This window comes from Pyrus communis, chromosome 3 (assembly GCF_963583255.1).
Source record: "Pyrus communis chromosome 3, drPyrComm1.1, whole genome shotgun sequence".
Classification (NCBI taxonomy): Eukaryota; Viridiplantae; Streptophyta; class Magnoliopsida; order Rosales; family Rosaceae; genus Pyrus; species Pyrus communis.
In genome coordinates, this window is record NC_084805.1 from 30,763,032 (window position 1) to 30,789,895 (window position 26,864).

The window sequence follows — 26,864 nt, forward strand, 5'->3', positions numbered from 1 at the left end:
ACCATCAGTTCTCAGATCTAAGTGAGACAAGACGTCCTAAGGCAGATCAGACGGTCTGAAGCAAGGCCAAGCTCTCATAGTCCCTGAATCCTGAGAGACTAAAGTAAAACTCCTACCCATTTCTTGATATTGTGTACTTATCAAAGATTTTGACCGTATGTTGAACACGAGGTTCTGAAGGTATAAAACTGGCTCCTGCACTAAATAAAAAAAATAAAAAAACCATCTCTGTATATCAATTTTGTGACTCACGTGATTCCCCCCAAGATTATCTGTATGCCCTGTAGTTTCATGTGCCTTACTAATTGATACTGTGATTTAGGAGTACAAATTTGTAGTAGATTTAGAAGTAGTAAATCGCAGTTTCGCAGAGGCATTGGTAGATTCAAATATCACACATTTGATTTGTTGTTTTCCAGTTTGCTCGAGTTTATCCATTGGATCAGAAAGACATGGCCCCTGCCTTTATCCATTTTATGAGAATTTTGCTTCTGTTATTACACAAGTTTTTCAATTTATCACTGTTTTATGACTTGTTATTTGTATATAATGTTTCATTTGGGATTATACATATTTTTTTACAGGATTGATGGGAAAATATTATGTTGTAGAGGTGTACTTTACCTTCGTGCTATTTCTCATCTTTGTAAGTGGTTAATGTACCATTGATAAGTTTGGTTTTATATTTGCTTGAAATATATACAACATTATTAGAGGTCCTATTAATGTTTTGCTCTTATTATACATAAAATAACTTTTTTTTTTTTTTTAAGAAACTTATATTTACTAAATTTCTTTCTTTTCCAAGAAGAGGATGAACATCCTTCTACGATTATGGTTCCCTGTGTCGATATAGATTTGCTTCCTTGTCTTGTTAAGGTACATTGGATATTTAGTTGTACCAATAGAAAAATGGTTACTCTTTTTGTCGGAGAAAATGAAACTCTTATTGTTATCAGATATACGTGAAGCTAATGAATTCTCAATGTTGATTGGATGTTTAGGTGGTTAAACTTCACTGGAAATTGTGATCCTTTCCCCTTTTTCATTTTTCCTTTGGTTTGGATTTCCCAAAGGTGATTGCATAATCCACCGAGCTAGGAAAAAGAGTACAATCAGTTATGAGCAGCTATATGTAGGAATGCATGGATACATTGATAGGAAAATCTCATTATTTTGTTGGTCTTGAATCTTGAACGATTGTAAATATGTTCTTTATGAGGAATATTTCTGTAGTTTCATTGTAGACATTTCATTTCTACTATTGGATTTTTTTTACAGCCGAGATTGCCATCTTTGATTTCATGAAGATTTTAATTTTTTGTTTTATTTCAAAATTTTTACATTTCTATTTTATTTTATTTTTAATAGAACTTATTGGGCACAATAACAAAAATTGTGCAAACATGGATGGAGAAGGTCATCTGACAAGTTTGTCAGAACATAGGTACAAAAAGGCCTTTATTTGTGCTTACCTCTTGGAGAACAAAACACCACATTGTGCCCTATGACCAAAGGACACAACAATAGAGGGCACATATGCCATTTTAGTTGATGCATTATTGCTATTGGTCTATAGGCACATATACTGGTTCTCTTTGACCTCAAAGTGCACATATAATTTATTATGTGCATTACCTATATTTTTTGTAGTGATTGGGGGTGTTTGAAGATAAGAAAAATAATATTATTATACAAGATGCGTGTGTCTGTGTGAGATCTCCTTTGCAAAATAGTAATTAGACTAGTTTTATTAAGAAGGAGCAAGGGAGGGAATGGCCCAGCACCAGCAGCTACCGATGAGTAGTGTAGTGTTAGTTGTGCCGACACTCCAAGGGCGATTCTAGTAAGATCCTCACTGAATCCTCTTTGTGAGGATCTTAAGGATTTTTCAATCACATTCGTTTATCGTATATCGTGCGGTTAGAAATTATTATAAAATTTTTATTTAAAATTGAATATAAATAGTACTTGACAAAAATTGACAGCACAATGTACAATGAATGAATGTGGTCGGAGGATCCTCGGGATCATCACAAAGAGGATCCGGCGAGGATCCTCTCTCAGGGCAACTCTAGTTCTCACGAGACTTCTCAGTGCATTTGGAATATGAGAAGGGACACTACGTGTTATTGAATAATTGTAAGGACAATTGAATTTTGTTTATCTAATTGTATAATGTCGTTGTTGTTCTGTCCCGTGTCCTAGACATAGTTAAAAATTCCTTCTAGTCCTCCTGTCTTTGGCCGGGGAGATTAATACTGTAATTTTATTAGTCTAATAATGTATCTATTATGTAAAGAAAAGTTTACATAATGTGGGTAATTAATATATGTTTATGAATAGGGAACTGTTTATTAGCACTAAAAAAATATCGTTCTGCACTCCTCACAATGTACTTTTCTTTCTAATTATAAAAAGTTTAGAGTGCAAAATGAAATTTGTAGAGTGTCAATAACAATTCTCTATGAATATAGCAGTAATACAAAATGTATCTACATTGACATACTTAATAGTCTATATATACATATCAATAATAAATAGGGATGTGCTATCCACACATCCCTTGTTAATTTCTATCATTTGATCTTTTTAATTTCAGTCGATCCAACGATTGCAAATTAAAAAGGTATGTATGAAATAAAAAAATGTGTGTGGATAGTATACCCCTAATAAATAATAAATAATATATATGTATGCATGCATCTCGAATTGAAATGGAGCCATTTCGATGTGATCTTGGATTTGGGAATTTGTTGTGATAATCTCGTTTCCTTTGCAAATTGAATGAAGCAAGCAGAAAAAATCAGGGTTCTAAAAGACACTAGACACTAATCGAGCGGTAAGTTGGGGCCTATTGCTTAGGTGGTTAAGCGGGGTCTAAGCAGGCGCCTAGGCAGACTAGGTGAATTTAAATAAATCTATTATATTTTGTCTAAATAAGTGTCTGTTTATACTTAAAATATATGTAATTTCATCATAATCTACAAAATAGAATGACATATATATTATGAAGTATTGGAACATATTGAAAACATGGGTAACAAGCATATAATGTGTGTTCATTTAAGTATTCAACAAGTCTCTTACAATTTATTGAAACAAATAAAATGTAAAATGAAAGTTAACTATTTTCTATCTAATTGAGTCGCAATCTAGGCTGATGCCTAGGCAGGTCAGGACGGGCTTGGCACTTGTCTAGATGGTTTAGGCAGGCGCCTTAGCAGGTTTAGACGTCATTTCTTAATTTTTAAATGTCTAAGTATTAATTGAAACAGTGACCAACTGTCTAATGCCTAGACGAGATCTAGACGGCGCTAGGCGGAGATTTTTTAGAACAGTTTAAAAAACAGCGCCCAGCTTCAATCACGGGTGTCTTGGTGTTGACGTACGTGGCAATCCCTCACTTGTTGTTGACGCGGCCTGCTCGTGCGCGGGGATTATCCTTTGTTTTTCTTTTTGTTCTCCATTAGCTAAAGCTAGTTTGGCCCAAAACGCAAAAGCGTACAAAATCTCATGGTCAATGTGTAATATTACAAAACGAAGCGGTATTTATTTTATATTTGTAATAAGTGGGCTTGTGTGGATCACTCATATTCATCCATCCATCAGATTATTATTATTATTATTTTTATTTATCAAGCACCCGCCGACTTTGTTTGTCTCTCTGCTGTCTCTGTTTGCACTGCTCATTTCATATCTTTCCAATTTCGTTTTTGTTGTAGCTTGTAGCTAGAACTTAGACGACTGTCCGTCCGTTTATCATTTTACTCGCTGCTTGTAATATACCAATCCACGCAATGCAATTTATATGTTTGTGTTAGAACTTCAGACGACGACCACTTAAAAGTCATTTTATTTTATTTTATTCCATTACCCTTACTTTACCTTTTGAGGGAGAGAGAGAGAGAGAGAGAGATCGAAGTCGAAGGAAGGATAATCAAATCGATCATTCAACACCCACCGGAGGAGAAGGAGAAACCACCACCACCTCTGCATTAAGAAGATCTGCGGCGGCTGTTTGCCCCAGAAATCTCCCCAAAAGCGAGTGCCTCTGGGTGTCGTGTCGGTGACTTCCATTTCTTTTCTTTTTTTTTAAGAAAAGATGATGGTTAGGAATGTGGTGATGGTCATGTTGTTTGTAACGGTGATTGCTCCCATTATTCTTTACACTGATCGCCTTGCCTCCATCTCCATCCAGGCCTCTTCCTCCTCCTCCTCCTCCTCCTGTAAGTCTGTCATCTAACAACTTCTTCTTCTTCTTCTTCTTCTTCTTCTTCTAATCCCTAAATCGCTGTGCTGCTCCTTTTCTTTTCTCTGCAGCTGGAGACGACGACTTCTTTGAAGATGTTACAGCCTTTGTAAGTTGTTCCCTATTTCTTTTCGATCTCAATGACCTCTTTCTCGTTGGTTGTGTTAATGTCTTCGAATTTTTTAAATTTCTTCACAGCCTGCAAATTCTGCTCGTACTACTGCCCGTCTAAATCTGCTTCCTCAGGTTTATCTCTAATTACTTTCCCTTCTTCCTTTTCTAGCACCACACACATTCACACAATTGGGACGTGAGCGCGCGCGAAAGAAAATTTTCCATGTATGAAGGACTCAACTTTCAGATCTTTATTTATGCTTTTTGTTTCTTGTGCATAGGAATCATCCACAACCACAAGGCTTAAAGAACCAGTAGGAGTCGTGTATTCCGACGACTCCACTGATTCATTACCAGAGACAAAGGGGACCTCCGCCCACCCCAATCACTCTCTTCAAAATCAAGGTTATCATCGTTTATTTTACTCCTCAACTGAGTGCCTGCCTGCCTGCCTTCCCCTTGTTTAATTTCTGTGATTTCTTCTTTATAATTAGAGGATCTCCATTTACTTCTTCTTAGATGGGCAGTCAGTCGACTCAATGGAGCATGTATCAGCTAGAGTGTTATCAACCACCGCTGACCCAGATCTGTCTCAAACAGATAACCCCATCAGACAGGTCACTCAAACGCTTGAGCAAGGAAATCAGTTTCTGTCCGAGTTGGATGCCAAAATAGGAGTTCTTGAGCAAAATGTTGATGATGCCTCTCGGACAAGGGTATCGATTCTTCCATTTCCCTTTAGACCAATGCTATTCCTGGCTCACTATTTAGAAATGATTGTCCTTTTTCAAACTTCTAATTGCCAAATGTGAATGTTTTATGCAACAAATAGAATCCATTTCTTGTACCAACTCGTTTTTGAATTTCCTTTCTACTTGGAATTAGATAATATATTGATTCATGCTTCCTGTTTCTCTCTTCTTTCTGTCTCTGCTTCTTCTTTCAGGAAACAAAACCAGAACAACAATCCACTCAAACCTCCAGCAAGGTTGATCGAAGAAGACCCACAAAAACTATGACTGCGAAACAAAATAATGAAACGGCTATTCCAGATGTCCGGGTACGACATCTTAGAGACCAGCTTATCAGGGCAAAGGTTTACCTATCTCTTCCAGCCACAAGAAACAACCCCCATTTCACAAGGGAGATTCGGCTGCGGATAAAAGAAGTTCAAAAAGCTCTTGGGGATGCAAGCAAGGATTCTGACCTCCCAAGGAAGTATGTTTTCTCTTAAAAGAAATTAGCACTGCTAGCTGACCCAAGTCTTTTGTTCCTTTTTTTACATGAATATGTTGTTGATATCCTTATTAGTTCCCTGTTTAAAATGTAACATTTTATCTTTTTATATTTCTACTTCCACCTAAAACTCCCTTTTCTTGTTTTGTTTAATTTATCCGTAACAATTATTGCTACTAATACAGCGCCTACGATAAGTTGAAGGCAATGGAACAGACATTGACTAAAGGAAAGCAGATTCAAGACGACTGCGCTGCTATGGTGAAAAAGCTTCGGGCTATGCTCCATTCAATGGAAGAGCAACTCCGGGTGCACAAGAAGCAGGCTATGTTCTTGACGCAACTAACAGCAAAAACACTTCCAAAGGGACTTCACTGTCTTCCGTTGCGCCTTACCACTGAATACTATGCCTTAAATTCTTCTCAGCAGAAGTTTCCCAATCAAGAGAAATTAGAAGATCCGCGGATGTACCATTATGCATTATTCTCGGACAATGTATTGGCTGCAGCGGTGGTTGTAAACTCAACTGTCACCCATGCTAAGGTATCCATGTAGAGAGATTCTCATGTTCTTTCTGTTGTCCCGCTTGCAAGTAAATAAAAATATTAAGAACAATTAAGTAAAAAGAGCCTTAGAGTTCCAATCAAGAAACTATCGTCCATGTCTAGGACCTTTTCTTTTGGTTGACATCTTTAACTGACTACCCTGCTTCGAACATTGACAGGACCCTGCAAACCATGTTTTTCACATTGTTACTGACAGGCTCAATTATGCTGCTATGAGAATGTGGTTTTTGGTAAATCCACCGGGCAAGGCCACTATTCAGGTTCAAAGCATTGAAGAATTTTCGTGGTTGAATTCAAGTTACAGTCCAGTTCTGAAGCAGTTGGGTTCTGCATCCATGATAGATTATTACTTTAGGACTCATCGGACCAATTCTGATTCAAACTTGAAGTTTCGAAACCCAAAGTACTTGTCTATCCTGAACCATCTCCGCTTTTACCTTCCAGAGATCTTCCCGAAGCTCAACAAAGTTCTATTCTTGGATGATGATGTAGTTGTGCAGAAGGATCTTACTGCGGTATGGTCCCTTGACTTGAAGGGAAATGTTAATGGTGCTGTGGAGACCTGTGGGGAAAGCTTCCATCGCTTTGATCGGTATCTTAACTTTTCAAATCCTCTAATCTCAAAGAATTTTGATGCCCATGCTTGCGGATGGGCATATGGAATGAATATATTTGATTTGAAGGAATGGAAGAAGCAAAACATCACAGAAGTGTACCACGGATGGCAGAAGCTGGTAAGAAAAATGGTTTCATATATTTTTTTTTTCTTGGAAATATAAAATGATTGACTTGACTATTTAAATTTCGTTGATATTTTAATACATGTGTGTGTGCAACATGAGTCGACGGATGTTCGTGTAAAGTGTTAGGATAACATCTCTCTTCTTACACAGAGATTTGGATCTGTAGAGACTGGATTAGCATTTATTAGACCAATATTTTCATATCTCTTAAGATATCTTGCTTGTTGCCCCCCTCCAGCATTCACTAATATGAAAGCTATACTTTAGTGACTTGAATTAAATTGTTCCCAAGTCTGAACGTAAGATTTTGTGTACAGAATCATGATAGACAACTGTGGAAGTTGGGAACGCTACCACCTGGTCTCATAACGTTTTGGAAACGCACATACCCACTGGATCGCTCCTGGCATGTGTTGGGCCTCGGTTATAACCCTAGTGTTAACCAGAAGCAAATTGATCGAGCAGCTGTTATACACTACAACGGCAACATGAAACCGTGGCTTGAGATAGGCATACCGAAATACCGAAATTACTGGGCAAAATTTGTTGACTATGATCAAATGTACATGCGAGAGTGCAACATCAATCCATAGAATGGCTCGCGTGGTAATTTTGAATTGTTTGGGACAATTTGCTATAAAATGCGACAGGTTTGCCTTTGTTTCTTGGGAGGATTATTTATTTATTTTTGGTTCTGAAGGAACAGCTTTAAGGTTGTATTTTTTCTGTACACATCTTGATTTTTCTTTTCCCCTTTATCGGTTTCATTTGCTCCTGACTAGGTATTTCATGTTGAGTGCGAATGCATATCTGGAGAAATCGCATGTACTTGTAAATTTATGATCTTTTCAGCACCGCCATATTCTATAATATATATTTAGCCCCTTTTTTCCTGTGTGGTAGTGCTGCTATATAGTTGTTGACCCTAAAACTACCAAGCTTATGTGGTACGCAGGCCGTGTAATCAATAAGCTAATTACGTCATTCAGTTGTGTGCGGGGCGTGCTAACTCGTCGGCCGAGCTCGGTCGAGGATGTCGCGTTGAGCGCGTTTCTGACTTCTTGATCTTGCGACTGCGGCCGAGGGAGGAATACGTATCAGCCTTCAGGTTCTAGAGCATGAAGACAAGGTTGCTAGTCTTGCGAAGTTCATGGATCGTCGGCGTCGGGTTCGGTCACGGTGATTATATTCGTAAGAGTATAAGAACGTCAAACTGGCAACAAACTATACGGAAACAAGTACTTAAAAGCAATGTACGTCCTGATGGTAAATGTGGTTCGACTGTCAGAATGTCAAACTCTAAAACTTGTGAATATCTAATCATAAACAACTCAATGTTTCAATATGCCGAGCCTAATAACTTGTAACACCTCACTTTGCCTAGAAGGCTAATGAGATGACCTTTACCAACAAAGACTTGAAAATCCTTGTCGGCCGAGACTTGGATAGGTAATCAGTCGGTCTCAACGTAGTGCTGTTTATCCAAACTGAAGGTGCTCTGCGGTCGGCTGATTCTACGGCAATAATGTTGTTTATCCAAACTGAAAATGTTCGCCGGTTGCCTTCACAGTGATGTTTATCTAAACTGAAGGTGTGTTGGTGGAAAAAGAAAATAAAAATCTCAAGGTTGTTGAGAGGTTTCGCGTAGAGCAAGAGTTTGCGCGAGGCAGTTTGTGTGTTGAATTGGAGGTCTTAATATGTTGGCTGCAACTCTGTATCTATATTCTTTCTGTACACATCTTGATTTTTCTTTTCCCCCTTTGTCGCTTTCATTTGCTCCTGACTAGGTATTTCATGTTGAGTGCGAATACATATGTGGAGAAATCGCATGTACTTGTAAATTATTGATCATTTCAGCACCGCCATATTATATAATATATATTTAGCCCCTTTTTTTTTTCTCTCTGTGTGGTCGTGCTGCTGTACAGCCATAGTGCTGAGAGAGCGAGAGAGAAAAAGAGCAGGGAAACTTGTTTTATTAGTTTGATTGTATATTACTCGTATTAAAATCGTAACAATATCAATATGGTAGCTTTTTTAATTTAGGGAGAGGTGAGCGGTTGGTGTTGTGGCGATCCCTTTAACTAATAAAATAATCGAGGGATGAAACTGAAACGCTGTGTTGGATTTGGACCCAGCAAGTGACAGGCTGTATTGAAACTTGAAGAGGCTGAACTGGATGGAAGTAATCGTGATTGATCACGTGTAGTGGATGTTGTCGGTCGGGTGGTCACGGCATCCATGATCCATCCTGGTCCCTCCTGGACAGTGGACAGAAATCAGTGACGTTCATCTGTCCATCCTGGATAGTCGGCTACTATCTCTAACCAAAATAACGCCGTGGATTGGACCGTCTCTGTCCAAAATAAAATCAGTAGAAGATAGGGTATACTGATACTGATAGAAGAAATATATACATAAGAAAGGGTAAATTCTACAAAATTATCTCATTTACGGTTGAATCACAATTTCATAACTCATATTTTAAACATTGCAGTTGTACACATTAATTTATAAATTCGATGCAACGTTAGACATCGGTTAGATTTGTATCAATTTGACTGTTAAATAATGATGGGGGTAGGATACCCTTCTCCTCCCCTCATTGCTAACTACCCTCCCAAAGACCTGTACCGTCCACCCACCAATCCTCATCAGCCATCCTCCTCGTTCTTCTCCTCAACGACCTCTTCCTCGCCCCTACCTCCGCTCTTCAACTCCTTCAAAAAAATCACTAATGCCATTGACCTCACTCTCATCAACGACGCCCGACTCGACCCAGCCATTCGCCTCACAAATGACACCAACCCGTTCGCCGTCGGCTGTGTCTTCTACCCAACAAAAATTCCCATGAAACCCACCTCCAACTCCTCTTCCGTCGCCTCCTTCACCACCTCCTTTGTCTTCTCCGTCCTCCCGGAAATTAAATCGAGCCCGGGATTCGGCCTCTGCTTCGTCCTCTCCAACTCCACCTCGCCAGCCAATACTTTGGCCGCTTCACCAACGCCACCATCCCCTTCGTCGCAGCGTTGCTCGCCGTCGAGTTCCACACGGGTCAAAACCCAGAATTCAACGACCCAAATGGAAATCACATCGAAATTGACGGTGCCGATTGAGCCGTCGGTGAAGGCCTGGCAGAAATCGAAGAGGCCGTCAATTATTGGGCAGTCCTCGCCGACGTTGAAGTGCTTGAGGTGACGGGGGTGACTGAGGCGAGGAAGTCGGTGTGGAGGAACTGCATTTCTTTCGGGCAAGAGCATTTCCATTTGCAACAATTCCCGCAAGAGCATATCCATTTGGCTGTTTATAAGGAGCACGGGGGTACGGATGAGGGAGTAAGTGGAACTGTGGAGGACGACGGGGGACGACAGGTTTTTTGGGGAGAAAGAAGGAAGAGAATTTTTTTAATTAATTTTAATTGTTAAATAAAAAATTAATAATTAATAAATTTTTATTCTAGTTGGGGAATGAGTAGGCTCCGGTTATAGCCACGTCATAATTTAACAGTTAAATTGGATAAAAAATTTAATGAAGATCTGACATTAAAATAAATTCATAAATTACGATATGAATTACAATATTTAAAACATAAGATATAAGATTGTAATTTAACCTACAATTGAAGTAGTTTTATGTAATTTATCCAAGATGAAATGATGCCCGATGATCTATTTTTAACAACTCTTAGTTTGAAGAAATGCATCATTCGAAGAGCCCCACCCTCAAACTCATAACTTGGCAGGGCTATTTTTGGCCAAGCAGCTCAAGTCAACTTGTAAGAAGTCTAGACTACTATCCATTGCGTTTTCTGCTATGCGGACCCTCTTTTGCGGTGCATTAGGTCATCTCTTACCCAAAGGGCTAAGTATACCAAGGGCTAAGTATACCCCGTCTAGAATTATGACCTTGCAATAATTAATTGTAAATGAACAATGTCAGACTATATTTATACATTATCTCCAATCGAAATGGGTTAAACATAGCCCTCAATAATTTATTATTTAAAAAAATAAAAATAATTTATTCTTTTTAAGTTTGTTCTTTAACTTACTGGTATCTTTACATGTTGGTATTGTTACATATTGTTTAAGTTTCATGTCGGTATTGTTACATATTTTAGTACTAATTGCATGTTAGCAACTTAGACATTAAGAGAGGGGTGTGTATGAAAAGAGTGTTGAGAGGAATAGAGTGTGAAAAATTAGAATAAAATGAAGTAAGATGATATGTAAGCGTGAAAAAAAATGGAAGAAATGGTGTACAAATGCCGTAGGTATTTTTATGGAAAAATTAGATTTTAATTTTTTTTTCTAATTCTGTCTGAAAAAAAAAAAAAAAAAAAATCCAACAGCTAGGTGATGTTAGCATGCTAGAGGGTGACAGATGGGCCCTAACAAACGGGCTGAGAGGGTGGTTGGAAGTAGCCAGCTCGATAGCCAAAAAGGCCATCATTTGGCTTGGTGGGTTTCACACATTTTTGGCCCAATCTTTCATTGGAGTTGGGTTTTTTTTTTTTTTTTTTTCACCAAAACGGGCTAAAAATGGCCTATGGCCTTTTAGCCATCTCTAGCTCCAACCAAATGGGCTATGTTTAACCCTAATCGAAATTATAACCTACAATAAATTATTTTTTTAATGAACAATATTAAGTCATATTTATATATCATTTCCAACTTCAGGGGCTATTTTTTAGCCCCCTCAATAATTTATTATTTAAGTTTGTTCTTTAATTTTATTAGTTAATTAAATTAAAATACCATATTAAATAAGATTTTTGAACATATTTTGAATATCACTAGTCGCCCTAATGAATAAACTTCCGAACATATTTTGAGTGCCATTTGAAGATGTGGCCATTTGAAAATTATTGAAAGAATTAAAGAAAAGATTATTGGAAAAGGTAAGAGATGGGGTGTGTATGAAAAGAGTGTTCGAAGTAAATAAAATGTGAATAATTGAAATAAAATGAGGTAAGATAGTATGGAAGGATGAAAATGATGTGAGAAATGATGTAGAAATGTCTTAGGTATTTATAGAAAAAAAATTAGAATTTAATTCTTTTTTTTTTAATTTTGTCTTAAAAATAAATCCAACTGGCCCAACTAGGGGTGGGCACGGTGCGGTTCGGTGCGGTTCCACCCCTAAATTGGAACCGGAATCGAAATATATTAACGGTTCGATTCGGTGCGGTTCCACTTAAATTTATGACTAGAACATTACGGTTCGGTCTACACCGGTTCCGATTCGGTTCTTGCCGGTTTACGGTTCCTAATAATAAATTATTTGAACACCAAATCATTATGCATTCAAATACATCTTCTAAAACTGATTACATAAAGTTGCATACAACACATCTTTTTTAATGCAAATGTCTTTGGTAGTGGCACCAAGTCAACAAAAAGAGACAACTAAAATACATATGCACTGGTCAATCAGTCAACAAACAAAAAAATGATGAAACAAATTGCAAGTTTTCAGACTTCAGAGAGCAAGCAAGAAGCAGCAGCTCCTGTACACAATTTTCAACCTATTTTTCAACCTATTATACCATAACATGTGTGTGTATATATAATTTATTTATTTATTATTAATAAAACGGTTCGGTTTGGTTCGGCCGGTTCTTGGTCATTCGAAACCGGAACCGGAACCGGTTTGAACGGTTCGGTTCGGTTTTTCACTCAAAGTTGACTTTTCCGGTCAACACGGTTTTTTTCGGTTTTTTTTCTTACGGTTCGATGCGGTTTTGCGGTTTGGCGGTTTTTATGCCCACCCCTAGGCCCAACTGAAAGAGCTGGCTGGCTAAAGTTGGCCATGTGGCTAGATTTTTGTTACGCCCCGATCCCGACATACGTCCAGGATCAACACGTGATGACACCAAATAATACCCCACCACCGGATAATGGCAAAACACAACTTAAGATCCAACTACACAATATTTCTTCGTAGACTTTATGGCTGCATCTAACATCCTCGTTAGACTGCCTATGTACTCTAAATAGGGATCAAGCCATTCGTAGTTCATTATTTCACTACACTCGAAATTTTCATCACACAAATCGCTATATCTCAACAATATACTATAATGTGTATCATGCAATAATTCGAAAGAACAAACAATGAAGCACAATAATATTCTCTAGGGGTGGAAAAAAATCCCGAAAATCTCAAACCGAACCGAAAAAATCCCGATCCCAAACCAAAAATTTCCCAAACCAAAATTCCCTAAAATTTGGTACGGGATTCGGGATTGGCTTCTCAATATTTCGGGAATCCCATACCAAACCGAAATTATATATTATTAATTAATATATATATATATATATTTATACATATATTATATATTATTATTTTATAATTGATGTTAGTAGTTTCTAATTCATGCTCTGCAACCTGGAATGCCTTACACCTTGCATATTTTTCATGTTCTGTTTGATATTCATTTGGATTTTATTATTGCTACTGTCATGGCTGATGATTTCAGAAGGTTTGATTCTTTTATCTCTCAACAGATTGCCAAAAGGGTTTAATTAATTTGAATTTTGACTCTGATAAACAATCAAGCATGCCAATATTTGATTAAATGGTAATGTGAATGAAACGACATTCCTAGTTCATGAATGTATTCTTAAATTATATATTTGAAGAATAATTCATAATTTCATATTTTAATTTGGGATTCCCGATTTGTCCTGAAATCCTGAAAATATTTCGGGATTCCCGAAAATTTGGTTTGGATTGGTCTTCAAATTCCCGTCCCAAAAGATTTCAGTTTGGGATTCGGGATACTACTTTCGGTTCGGTATCCCATACAGAACCACCCCTGATAATCTCTAACCATATTGATCAACAAATCTACTTATAGTGCACACAATCACAATCAACATAATTCCACATTCACATCATCAATAAAACACAATACACCAAAATGCAGGGCTAGTGCAACACAGTTCAGCTAAAGCCTACAACTTTGAAGCTGAACTCGAATCCAAGGAACCCATAAGGCAAATTATGCGATTCCGAATCACTCAACGAAATCGCGGAGTAGAGTAGGAGGGATTCTGGACCATCACTCAACGGAATCCAACCCAGGATACGATTCCGGACCATCACTTAACGGAATCGTGGAATGGAGTAGGAAGGATTCTGGACCATCACTCAACGGAATCCGAACCAGGACACGATTCCGGACCATCACTCAATGGAATCGTGGTGCACAATGCATAACCACCAATCAATGAAACAACACATGAATCAAGTTACTCAAGTTATAAAGGCTAAAGGGAACAATAAATGGAATAATGAAACGAGGGGTGAAACAAGTTTTGAAGCAACAAACCCCATGACAATGGGTTAACGGTTCACCACTAGCCCTCAACTTTCATTAAATCAAGCCAATCATATAAAACAAATCATATTTCCAATATGCACGTCAAATCCTACTTCATATACTCTATCGATGGCTAAATATAAAAATTAACAATTTATAGAAAACATAATTATGAAACCATTTCATTGTCACATATATTAAAGTCACTCACATTTCATCATATCATATCATCTATGCAAATCAACCACCTTTCGAATATGCAAGTCAAAACACATATCACTATCATCATCAGTACACAAGCCAAATCATGTTTAATAAACATAGGTCTATGGCTGAATATATATATATATATATATATGATCACATTTCAATGGAAATCACATTATAAAACCAAGTCACATTTTCATACTAGTAACACATACATATTATTTATCAACTATGCAATCAACATCGTAAGGTTCTATGCCTATGCTTCGTAACCTTCTTTCTCTATCCTTTAATAAACCAACCTAAAGTTAATGGATTTCAACTTAAAACATTATCTCTTCACTCTTGCCACTACCCTTTTTTGACATGTATAAGCAGCAATTATATATATTAAGAGAAATTGGTTCGTTTACCATTGATTTGAATATAAATACTCGTAAAAAATCTAAACTCTTAAACCCCAACCAAACACACTCAAATACGAACAAAATTAACAAGGATGTTATTTCAACTAGAATTCTCTTCTAGGTCTAGATGCTTGGTAACGAAAGAAGCATTTCATATAACAGAACTCTGAATCCAGAAGGTAATACCATTTGCTTGTTAATCAATATAACAAAACAGTGGTTTGGTTTAACTCAATTTAATAACCTTATCAATAATATAACTTAATAAAGATCCGCATTAACATTTGGTCGTTTACTAACAATTAAGTTTCAGCATCCACTTACAACAATTTAATAGAACAAACTAAGCATAAGTTCTCTTGGGTATTAAATCAAACACCTTGCAAGCATACATGAATTTATCTACTCAACCAAAAATATCCACTTGCCAGCACCCACAGTTTCACTCTTCAGCACCCAAAAATATCAACAACCACAATCATACAGATCAACAGAATTCTAAATTTATAAAAAAAAACCTCACCACTTGCCAGCACCTTTTGTCGTTGCTGTTGCAATTGAATGACCACCGCTGTAAATTGAAACGAAATTCTCCCCTTGCGGCTTTGCCTCAGAGCAAGAGTGAGAGTGTGGACTTCCCCCTCAATATTTTACAATTCTCGGGATTTCAGTTTTTGAGAATCCTTTTTCCTTCCTCCCCCTTGGAGTTGATGAGATCATCTGGAAGTAGAAAACAAAGAGAGTTCCAGAGAGTTCCTCTAAAAGAGAGTCGGGATTTTTATTTTCTCCCCCTCCTCTCTGATTGGTTGCTGCATTCCTCCCCTTATTTTTTGATTGGTCCACAAATACACATGCCTAATTGACCTCCTGCCATTTGTCTAATAGGTCCACAATCACTAATCTGATTCACCCTCTTTCCCACAAGGTGAGAGTTTAAATAACTTAAAATCTAAAGTTTAGAACAGCTTCAAATGTCTGTAATTATACCATTATAATCCGGACTCACAAACGGTTTTCGCCTACGCGCTCGTGGTTTCGAGATTTATTCGAAAACATTAATTGTGACCTCGAAAGGTCTACATATTTTAAATTAATTAATTTCCAAACTTCAAACTTCGTAATTAGTTTAATTAAAATCTAAATTCAAATAAATTAATATAAATTCCCGAAAAATTGACACACCCTGATCGAGATCAGGGCATGCTGGCCGTAACGTGGAAGTGACGTAACCATGTGCACAGTGCGGAAGCTAATAAAATAATAATATAAATAGTGCGAATAAATAAAAACTAGTTTTACACAAGGTAATAATGAACAAGTGCAAGCGTAAGTGTAAACGCTAGGTTCAGAGCAAGAAAGCCTAATGCAATCCAGAAGAAACGACACAAAAAAAGCACACCCGAAGGTGGTCCTACACTGGTGGTGGTCTGTCAGATATGCCAGGAAAATCCTCAGGGAAGCCACCAAACGTGCTAGCCAACTAGAACCTGGAGGGGCGCAAAACAAAAGCGCGAGTGGGCAAAAACAAAGTTTTTCGAAAACCATTTAATAAATAAGTTCTAACCCCTCGCCGTAAAACCTGTAAACTTCCCATAAAATAGCATATATATATATATATATATATATATAAGTCATGCTCAGGAATATGCTATGCCAAAACCTCAAAGTAAAATGCAAGTGCTCAATTAATATCGCATCAATATCATATAATCTGTCAGCCGGAGTCACCTAATGTGACATGTACGGCTGAATCTAGAGCTCAAATCTCCGTCTCACTAACTAGACCTGCACACGAGTCGGAACCACCTAAAGTGGTCTGTACGACAAGACTGGGTGTAATATATGTGTACGCTCAAGTGCTACGATCACGTGAAGGCTGGGCGAATAATCGCGGGTCACCTACGAGTGGGAACCACCTAAAGTAGTCTGTACGACAGGACTGTGCACCTAACTTGGATCCAAGCTGAGCGTGTGGTGCGGGAGGTGAACATCACGTGAAGAACTGTGCCCAACTCTGGGCGGGAACACTAACACCGGGGGTGCAGGTTATGAGCTCTCTATGCATCTCAAATCACTACTGAACATAAACATAAATCATAACTCACCTGACACTTACATGTGCGTTCGCAGCACCAAACATACATATATATATATATATATATATGCAACTAACAATGCATAAACAAACGGCAAACTATAGGCATGACATATAAACGTATAATGTTTCAAATCAATTTATGGGAAAAACATAAGTATATAGGTATATACGGAAAACCAAAAACCCACTCACTGGTATGTGGAAGGGTCGTAACCCCCTTGCCTCGAGTGACCACGCTCGTCCTCGGGATATGTATCACTTATATGCGAAACAACTATAAAAACGTTAATTTTAAAGCACATAACCAACCTTAAGAAATAACTTCTCATACAATGCTCAAATGGGGTGTATGAATACACCAACGTGATCTACTCAACCTCAGGAACATCCCCATATTTTTAGAAAAATTTTCCACTGCCGCACGCGCCCCCACGCGTAGGCCAAGGCATGGCCACACGTGCCTGGCACGCTGACGGCGTCAGTTAACGCCGTCAGGAATATTCTGTTAATTTTAACGGAAGCCGTCAACGGCGTTAGGAATATTCCGTCGTCTTCTCCGGCGAGGCTCCGACGTCGTCGCCGGCGCCGGAAAATCGGGAAAATTTCAAATCGTGATATCTTCTTCGTTTTTCAACCAAATTTCACAAAATTGGTACCAAATTGAAGCTTACAATGAGAGGAACAAAATCATACCACTTTCAAGTACTAAAATCCACAAAATCTAGCCGGGAAAATACCCCCAACTCCGGCCAACCTTGAAACTCGCGATCTCGACGTCCAAAACCTTCAAACGAACCACCCCGAGCCTCCTAAGGACCTCACTAAGCTTCCTACAAGCTTGAAATTCCAAAAAACATAAGAATTTACGTGTGCATGAACAGTGCCAAAAATCGGGTATCCCGAGTTCGACGTAAAAACGAAGGCATCCTTACCTGAAATGGGTATGGTTGAACTCCTATGGACCTCACGAGCATGGATATGTACTTTGTTTCTTCGATCTGTGAAGATTACAAGGGTTTTGGAGTGTGTCTGTACACCTAGATATGAAAATGGGAAGGGAAATGGCACGGGACAAGTGCAGGGATAGGGGGGAAATGATGAGGGAAGTGCAGGGATAGGGGGGAAATGATGAGGGAAAATATGGGAGAGTGTGTGTGTGGTCCACAACCAGCCACACCAACTCAAGACAACCACACAACATAAAAATCACACTAGGGGCAAAATCGTCTTTTCACGCGTACGTTTTAAAATTCTCGGAACGGGCTGTCACAAAAAAACATAAAATTTTAATAATATCAATACGTAGATTATAACAGTAAAATCCGGGAACAGGATTTCACAATTTTGCCCCGATGGGTCATAAGATTTTTTGGCCCAGACCTCTATTGCGATGGATTTTGTGTAAAAAAGGTTATCTTTTGGCATATGACCCTATGATCGGCTCGATTGGAGATGGCCTTAGTGCAGACAAATATAAGTCGTTACATATGATTTAAACGACTGAAAATAAATCAATCAAAGCAAGCTTACAGTAAAACTGGGTCTCTCCGTCTCTCTGCATTTATTCATCCACTTTCATTAATGTCTCTCTCCGCTCCCTTCTCTTTTCCTTTCTATCTCTACTTCTATTGCCATGGATCCGTTGTCCCCAATTATTTGTCTCCTTAATGTCTCCTTGATATTTTTTTCGACATGTGTCCTCTAACTTAACCAAGACTTAACATTGTTAAATTTAATTATTTTGTGTTAAAAAAATTGTTTATACCCAATTATATTATCTCTTTTGCCATCTTCTCATCCACGACCAAACCCTGTAAACTAATTATTATGAATTTTTAATTTAATTTGATTTTTCCTACAAAATACTAAAGCACGTTAAAAAAATTCATAATAATTAATTTACAAGCGTAAAAAATTAGAAATAAAATGCAAACACTTGCGGTCGCATCCTCTACGCTTTGACGTTGATCCGTCTGGATTTTTAAAACCCTTCAAACTCTCATGAGTAGTGTTTTAGGAGATTGAAAATAAATAAAAAATCATAATAATTAATTTACAAGTGTGAAAATATTAAAAAATTGTAACAACGCTCGTGATCGTATTCTCTACGCTATGGCAATGATTACATCATCAATCGGATTTTTAAAATCATAGAAACTTTTGTTTGTACCATACTTCACGAATCTTGAAACTACCGAGCACCAATTAACTTCATACCTTTAAGGACCCATTGAAGGATTTGTGGTGAGACACCCATGCCGAAGCACAAAAATTTCTCTCCAACTAGGAGGCCAATCACGACACGACATGTGTCAACATCGTAATAAAGCTCCAAGAGTCCCACATCGACCCTGGACAGAAGCTAGAAACTCTCATCAACTATAAAATGAGGCCATTCTCCTAGAATTAATCCCTAATTCCATTATTGTACTTAAACTCGTCATTATAACTTACTAATGATGATTATACTTGAACTTATGCATTGTGTAAACTCTTTACTATTAATCAGAACTCCTCTAGCCCCGTGGACGTAGCCCAACTTAGGGTAAACCATGTACATCTCTTGTGTTTGCTTCCCTATATTTATCTCTTTACATATTATCCTCATTAGGTGATCAGAGCAACCGTGCGAAACTCACAAACTTAACACTTTACGTTGTTCCAAAATCTATCTCATTTTGTGCATTAACAACTTCCATGAACAGTGTTTTTAGGGGGAGGTTGAAATTAATAAAATTCAGAATAAATAATTTAGAAACCCAAAAAATATTTCATTGATTGGTATGTGACCGAGGACATGATGCCTTTGATGTGTTACATTTAATATGCCAAATTGGTGTCATGAACATGGTATTTGGCCAAGAAGGTGCACTTAGGCTACAAATCATAAAACTTGTACAAGTGTATCATGTAACAAGACAAACACCAAGTACCCAGTCTAACATTTATGAACTTCTCCTATTTGATTTCAACTCGTAATCGAGGTTTTATGCTTATTTATTGACAAGCACGATTCAAGGAGTCGGTGATAACTTTTTTTTATTCAGTATATGTCATGTGACACCTTGTGATTTGTTTGATACAACTTTTCTGAAGTTTTTTTACCATCAAAACAGTGAGCACCCTGCAACAAGACCACAGCAACCTCCGAAATATTTTTTTCAATTTTTCCCTATTTTATATGATTTTCTCATATTATATATATTTTTTATTTCTTAATTGCCATGTGGCAACTTCTCGGTCATCACTAGGGTTTTGGGTATTATTTCATAACATATTACAAGTGGGCATCCAAAAAATACCAAAGGGTATTATTTCATGAACTTTCATAACAAATCATATTTAGTCACAAACTTTCATAACAAATCATATTTAGTCATAAACTTTCATAACATGTATCAATACGACGTAATCCACTGCAAAATCAAATTGTTGCACACAATTCACAGTTATAATAGTTGACACATTCCAAATGACTGTTAAATATCACTACAATCAGTTCATTTTTGTTGGATGTTGCAACACAGAAATAAAGAAAATGATGCATTATCTCTAAAAAGTTATTAAAAACCAACCAGCCGCCAAGAAATATATTCCGGGTGTAAATAATGTTACAAGTTCATGGCTCCAACTGCAGAAACACAACAAATTTCAACTTGGATCCTCGCTGGTTGTTTCATGTTTAGAAGCTGTGCAGCCATCCAGCTACTATGATCCTTTAGTGCCAATGTTGGATTTTCAAAAGCAGAGAAACCCCAGAAAGTCTTCAAAGAGTAGAGTTGAAAGATAATCACACCTTCTTCAGTGATTTTAGATACCTGCAATTTCAAGATTGAAACAATATCATCTTCCAAGGAATGCAATAAACTCTAGAATCCCAAATCAAAGATTTGTCAAAGCCAATTGCTGCATCTCCTTTAGGCCTTGCTACTACTGTTTTAATTTCAAACTACTTTTTCACTTCTTTTTCAAATGTCTCACTACAGCTAACCAGTGTGTGCAAATCATCACTTTACTAACAGACCTATAGTAAAGATCAAAGTTTTATCCACTAACGATTTCCCCACCTCGGTAAGGTAGTATTAAGAAACTCAACTCATTACCATTGGAGAAGGATGAGACTAAACTTTGAGAAAGGATGAGCCTGACAAATCAGTGTGTTTTTTGTGAGTGGGCCGTAGAGGACACGCGAACTGGTTTGATATTGCTGAGTTTTGAAAAAAATTACTTTATATAGCATTTTTTTTTTTTTTAATACCTATTTTTAATAAAAGTAGCTTAGGACCAAACTAGTAGTCAAAGTATTACGGCTTCATCTTTTCACCTTTGCTTTATCAAACACTTTTTATAGCTTGTCTTTTTTTTATTTTTTTTATTTTATACCTATTTTTAATAAAAGTAGCTTAGGACCAAACTAGTAGTTAAGTATTACGGCTTCATCTTTTCACCTTTGCCTCTGCTTTTTATCTTTCACTATCCACAAAATTCCCCATTACCATAACCAACGCCCAGGTCCCAGTCAAGCAAGAGGGGAGAAAAACAACTCTGGTTGTGGAGATTGGGATTTGAGAGAGGATTTGGAGGGAGAGAGAGGGAGGGAGGAAGATGTTTCCTGGACTGATGCACGAAGGAGGAGGCATGGTTGGTGGAGAAGATATGCAAATGCAAGGTCACAGTCACAGGGGAGGTGGAGATCCTTGTCTCGTTTTAACTTCCGATCCCAAACCCCGTCTTCGTTGGACGGCTGACCTTCACGAACGATTTGTCGATGCCGTCACTCAGCTCGGCGGTTCCTCCAGTCAGACTTCCTTTTCCCCCTTCTCTTTTAACTTATTTATTTTTTTATTATTATTTGGTAGGGTTTTGATTAGATGAACTCAGATCCCTTTCACCTCTTCTTCTCTGCCTGTGCTATGCCTCTGCTCTGCGGCTGTGCCTATAATACTACAACATTGAATTGAATTGAAGCTTGTTTCAACAAGCAATTAATAAAGATTGAATTTGAGGCTTGGGCTGCTAGCCTGCTGCCCGCGCGCGCGCGCGTGTGTGATTCAGTCACAAATTAGAATCAGAGGGATCTCATCAGAGCTGCTTTGCTTTCTAAATTCTAAGTTGGCTGCTAGTCCTTGAATCTTCAACCTGTTTAGGATTATGATGAGAGCTTCAATTATTTGCAGAAGCTACGCCAAAGGCTATTATGCGGACAATGAATGTCAAGGGCCTCACACTTTTTCATTTGAAGAGTCACCTGCAGGTTTATTTTTTTTACTTAATCAATGATCATGGTGTTACCAAAGTACAAACACTTGTACCGACTTATTGTTTCTTGCTGCATTTCAGAAATACAGACTAGGTAAGCAATCAGGGAAGGATATGACCGATATATCCAAGGATGGTACGTTTTCTTATAACTTTCTTTGTGGCCCTTTCATATTTGGTGCTAGTTTAGTTCCCCAAAGTTTTGTTGAGTTTTCTCCCAATGGAATATGTTTTTTACAGTATGAAAGAAGGGAGGTTGACATATAGGCCCTTGACAAAACTCGAACTTCCCTCAAAACTTGTAGCTAACTTATCCTTACAACCAAGGACAAAACTTGTAGCAAACTTATCCTTACAACCAAGAACATTGATAAGCCAACTAAGTTTCCTCTTCTGTATTGTGAGATGACAATTCTATTTCGCCCTGACACTTTCTTTACATGCAGCCTCATTGTAATACAAGAGAGCTCAACACAGAAAACTAAGTTTAAATATTAATTTGGGAGGTTACACTAGCAATACTTGAACCCACAATCTTCTACTCTGGGACCTATTTTTGTTGGTTTACTTGTGTTCCCAAAAACTTAAAACTCTTAAGGATGCAGTACAACTTTCCAACAATAAGTGCTCGCTCTTTCTTCCCCACCCTTGCTACCTCTAGGATAACCATATTTTATATTTTATTGATGCCTATTTTAAAGCCCTCTAAAAGGTGTATTTTGTGAATGGAATCTTAAATTATGTGTCTGACTTGTTTTGCCAATCATTGTGAGGATTGTCAGCTTCCTACCTTCTAGAAAGCCCTGGTACCGGCAATTCTTCACCAAATTTGCCAACTTCTGATTTGAATGAGTAAGAGAGACTTCCTCCTTTCTCAGAACCTTTTGATGCTTAATAGGTCATTTTACATTAAATGTTTGGTTTTGCCAAAAATGTCATCTTCAGGGGTTATGAAGTTAAGGAGGCATTGCGAGCACAGATGGAAGTGCAAAGTAAATTACATGTGCAAGTTGAGGTAATGTAGGTGAAAATGAATTGTGTGCGCGTGTTTTCTATTTTCCCATTTTCTAGACCTTTTTTTTTGTGTGAGGAGGTATAGTTAAGCATGTGTGTTTGGAAGTGGACCTGATTACCATAAGTTCATAACCTTTGGCTTTACTTTAAAGATGGAAGGCACAATTGCAATTTTGAGCCCTTTTTGCATTTTGTTTGACTAACTTGTGGCGTTGCTTTTGGTATAGTATTGCTCAGGATATGTGTTTGTGATAGTTTAAATGCCAAAATTAGCATCTACCAGGAAGTAAGAACTTTTTACCATTGTTATTGTAGGCTGAGAAGCACTTGCAGATTCGCCAGGATGCAGAACGAAGATATATGGCCATGCTTGAGAGAGCTTGTAAGATGCTTGCTGATCAATTCATTGGAGGTTCAGTTACTGATACAGACAGCCATAAATGTCATGGGTCGGGAAATAAGAACCCAAAAGGTTCCTCCATTGACATGCTTGGCTTCTACACATTGCAATCCACAGATGTAGTTGGGGTTCATGGTCCAGATGAAGAGCTGCCAATTAGTATCCATACCCAGAGAGCTGATTGCTCCACTGAAAGCTGCCTCACGTCACATGAGAGCCCTGGAGGACTGACCTTGGAAGGATCTCCAGGTGGTGGGAAAAAAAGAATGTTGAGCTTGGACACCGGCAATGGATCTTTAGTTTGGGGCGAAGCCAAGGTGAGAACCCAAGAGATTAATCTAGCCCCAATTGATCCTCCTCGTGGGATTGCTAGGTATGGCATGTAGGGCAGAATTTAAACATGACCACAGCGAGATCCTTTTGTTCACTCTTGCGTAACAATGTGTTCTTGCCCATTTGGTTGGCTGGAATTGAAAGTGAGCCAGTTGTCTCAACTCTCAAACTGTAAATTCAACATACTAGTGGCTTAAATATAATGCGGTGCAAGTACACGATAACTAAATGATGAACGGTAGTGGTTGAGACTTGAGAATATTGTGGTGTATGGCTTCGTTTAGTGTCAGGATTGGATTGAATTGGAACTGTTGAATGAAGAAATGAATGTTTACATGTTTTGTTGTCCAACAAATGATTGCTAGCGTTTGTATATTGGATAATTCTGGCCTTTTTTTTTAATTACAAATGATATTACTAATCTAATCTAGTCACAAAAGAAGGTTGAAATCCGTGACAAAATGGGTTGAAAAGGAAGATTTTAACCATCAAATTAATATACCACTTGTATTATTCTTAAATACAATATCTTCAAATTAAATATAACTAGAAAATTCATTAATTAGTATTCGAATTTGATAATATGTGTGTAGCACTGGTCCTTTAGACCATCTATGTGATAATTATCGTCAAAACTAAGCACATGAAACGCACAAAGAGGCCTCTAAGAAGTAAATCGAGACACTTCACATACTTAATTTTGATGAAATTTTCTCAGATTAGCGTCAATGACTCATTCTCTAAATTTGTCTTATATACCAATTTCAATAAACTATTCAACTCCAAGGAGTTGGTCTAATGGAAAGGTCTACTGGAAAGCAAGAAAAGAGTTGGATCCTCCAACTTAAATTCGAACTCTCACGAATGCATTCATTGGGGTCAGTGGTTCTGATTTGGCGTAATGTTTGACTCGGAGCAAACGCTATAACCTCATAGGCTACCGAAACTGCATAACCGCATGGAAAAAATTCAACTCAAAGACGAAAGCTATAAGTATATCAGCTAAATAAATAAAAAAAATTAGAAAAAACAAAAAGGCAAGACGGCCGGTTTTAAAATGGCTAGATTCTAAAATTTCATGAGATGAAAAGCTACATTGCCTCGATTGTATCATAGACACGAATTGGTGAATGGCTAAATACGATTTTAAATATTAAAATATTTTTTTTTACTATATCTGACAAAAAAGTAAATAATCATACACTCTTATCTTTTTACAATGTAAATAGCACCTGTTTTCCTCTCCAATATATAAGAATAAGAGAAAGTGAATGTGATTTCTATATTATTAAGATTATTAAAAGAAAGAATACTTGATAGAGATTTTACCACACACGCAAATGGGTTAAAAAACTCTTATATTACTTGTCAACTCTTATATTACTTGCAAGAATGACAAGGTTGTTGTAGTATAAACGGTTCTCGCAAGGTCGTTCTCCACAAGGATTATTAAATAATTCGAAACAAATTAAATTTCAATTAATTACTGTAAAGCAGAAAGTTGAGATGATTGGTTTTATAACCTACTTAAATTAAAACGAATTTAATTAATAAAAATAAACTACTATGCAATATTAAAGATGAAAGGAAAATAAAACTGTTTTGGACAAATCAAATTAAGAAAACACTAGGGTTTCACCATCACCTAGCAATCCTATGTATTTTTATCAATTAATTATGATCTATACACGCCACTTTGAAGGTTAGGTTTTCCTAATTTATATTCTACTTGGAACCTCCAACATAGAACGTATATCTAACATGCAACTCGTCCGGACGTTCGGATCAAATCTGAACATGAGAGACTCATTATGCTTTATGAAAACCCTTTGAAAAACCATGCAACCCTTAAGATGTGATGTTCATCTTAAGTGAAATTACAATTATTAATCACAAGAAGCCAACATCAATTTCAGGGAACCTTCCAACCAAAATTGCATCAAATTACTTTTCTAAAGATCCTAATGGTGATCAGGCATTAAGACAATTAGATAATTTTAATCACGGTGATCAATAATTCAAAGTATGCATGCAATCAATCATAAACAATTAAATAAAAATCACATATTCATGCTAAGGCTTACGGCTTCACCCTAGCAAAAGGAATTAGTTACGCATATTCATAATTGAAATCATAGAACATATTATTAAGAATAAAAGGAATGAAAACACCTTAAAGTAGAAAATCTCCAAAAACCCTAATCAAATTCCTCAGTCTCCCAAGGTAGCATAAAAGAAAAGCCTCCCAAAACCTAACACACAAACCCTAACCCTCAAGTATTTTATTCCCACTAAGAAACTAAATAATAATAAAATAAAATAGAAAATAAATTTCTAATTAACCTAGGAAAAACTGCACAGAAACTGTTCAGCCACGTTTTAGCCTCAAAGCTCCTCCAAATCCGGCCCAAGATAGCTTGTTTTAAAGATAAGAACATTCTGAACACATCTCCAGAAGGCCACAAACCCATCCGAGATCATCTTGGGCTCCAAAACCGCAAGTTAAGCCCAAAACGTCACTATTCCAGCACTGCGCATGACTCCTTTATTTTATTGCCAGAAAATCATCGCTTGGTAGAAAAAACTGATATTTTGACAGGATCAAGCTAAGTGACTCACGAATGTCCTCCAATTGGAATTACTCCAAAATTCGTCCATTTGACCATGTTTTGCTCCAGAGGAAGTCGAAAATCCTATATTGGAAACATAATTCAAAGTATCAAAATTCTTCCAAATTATTAACCAAAATATACTAAGAATATGGTTAAATATATAATATAAAATATACTCATCAATACTTACATGAAATAACCGTCACGTATTCTCTTTGTTTAATATGTTGTTATGCGTAAATTTGTTTCATACATCAATACCTTTTTAAAATTTTTCATTGCCCGACATTATTGAA

At 37.3% G+C, this 26,864-nt stretch overlaps 2 protein-coding genes across 2 annotated transcripts; both read left to right on the forward strand.

Moving 5' to 3' along the window:
• Positions 1–3,622: 3,622 nt before the first annotated feature.
• Positions 3,623–7,799, forward strand: LOC137728911 (probable galacturonosyltransferase 4). Its single transcript, XM_068467711.1, has 9 exons — positions 3,623–4,229; positions 4,324–4,361; positions 4,451–4,498; positions 4,648–4,771; positions 4,886–5,082; positions 5,313–5,584; positions 5,788–6,145; positions 6,327–6,902; positions 7,229–7,799. Exons 1-9 carry the CDS (start codon positions 4,106–4,108, stop codon positions 7,502–7,504), a joined length of 2,013 nt encoding a protein of 670 aa, XP_068323812.1. The 5' UTR covers positions 3,623–4,105; the 3' UTR covers positions 7,505–7,799.
• Positions 7,800–21,423: 13,624 nt separating this feature from the next.
• LOC137728674 (protein PHR1-LIKE 2-like) lies at positions 21,424–24,293 on the forward strand. The gene is made up of 6 exons (XM_068467402.1): positions 21,424–21,748; positions 22,128–22,204; positions 22,291–22,345; positions 22,992–23,061; positions 23,155–23,224; positions 23,539–24,293. Exons 1-6 carry the CDS (start codon positions 21,556–21,558, stop codon positions 24,007–24,009), a joined length of 936 nt encoding a protein of 311 aa, XP_068323503.1. The 5' UTR covers positions 21,424–21,555; the 3' UTR covers positions 24,010–24,293.
• Positions 24,294–26,864: the final 2,571 nt, after the last annotated feature.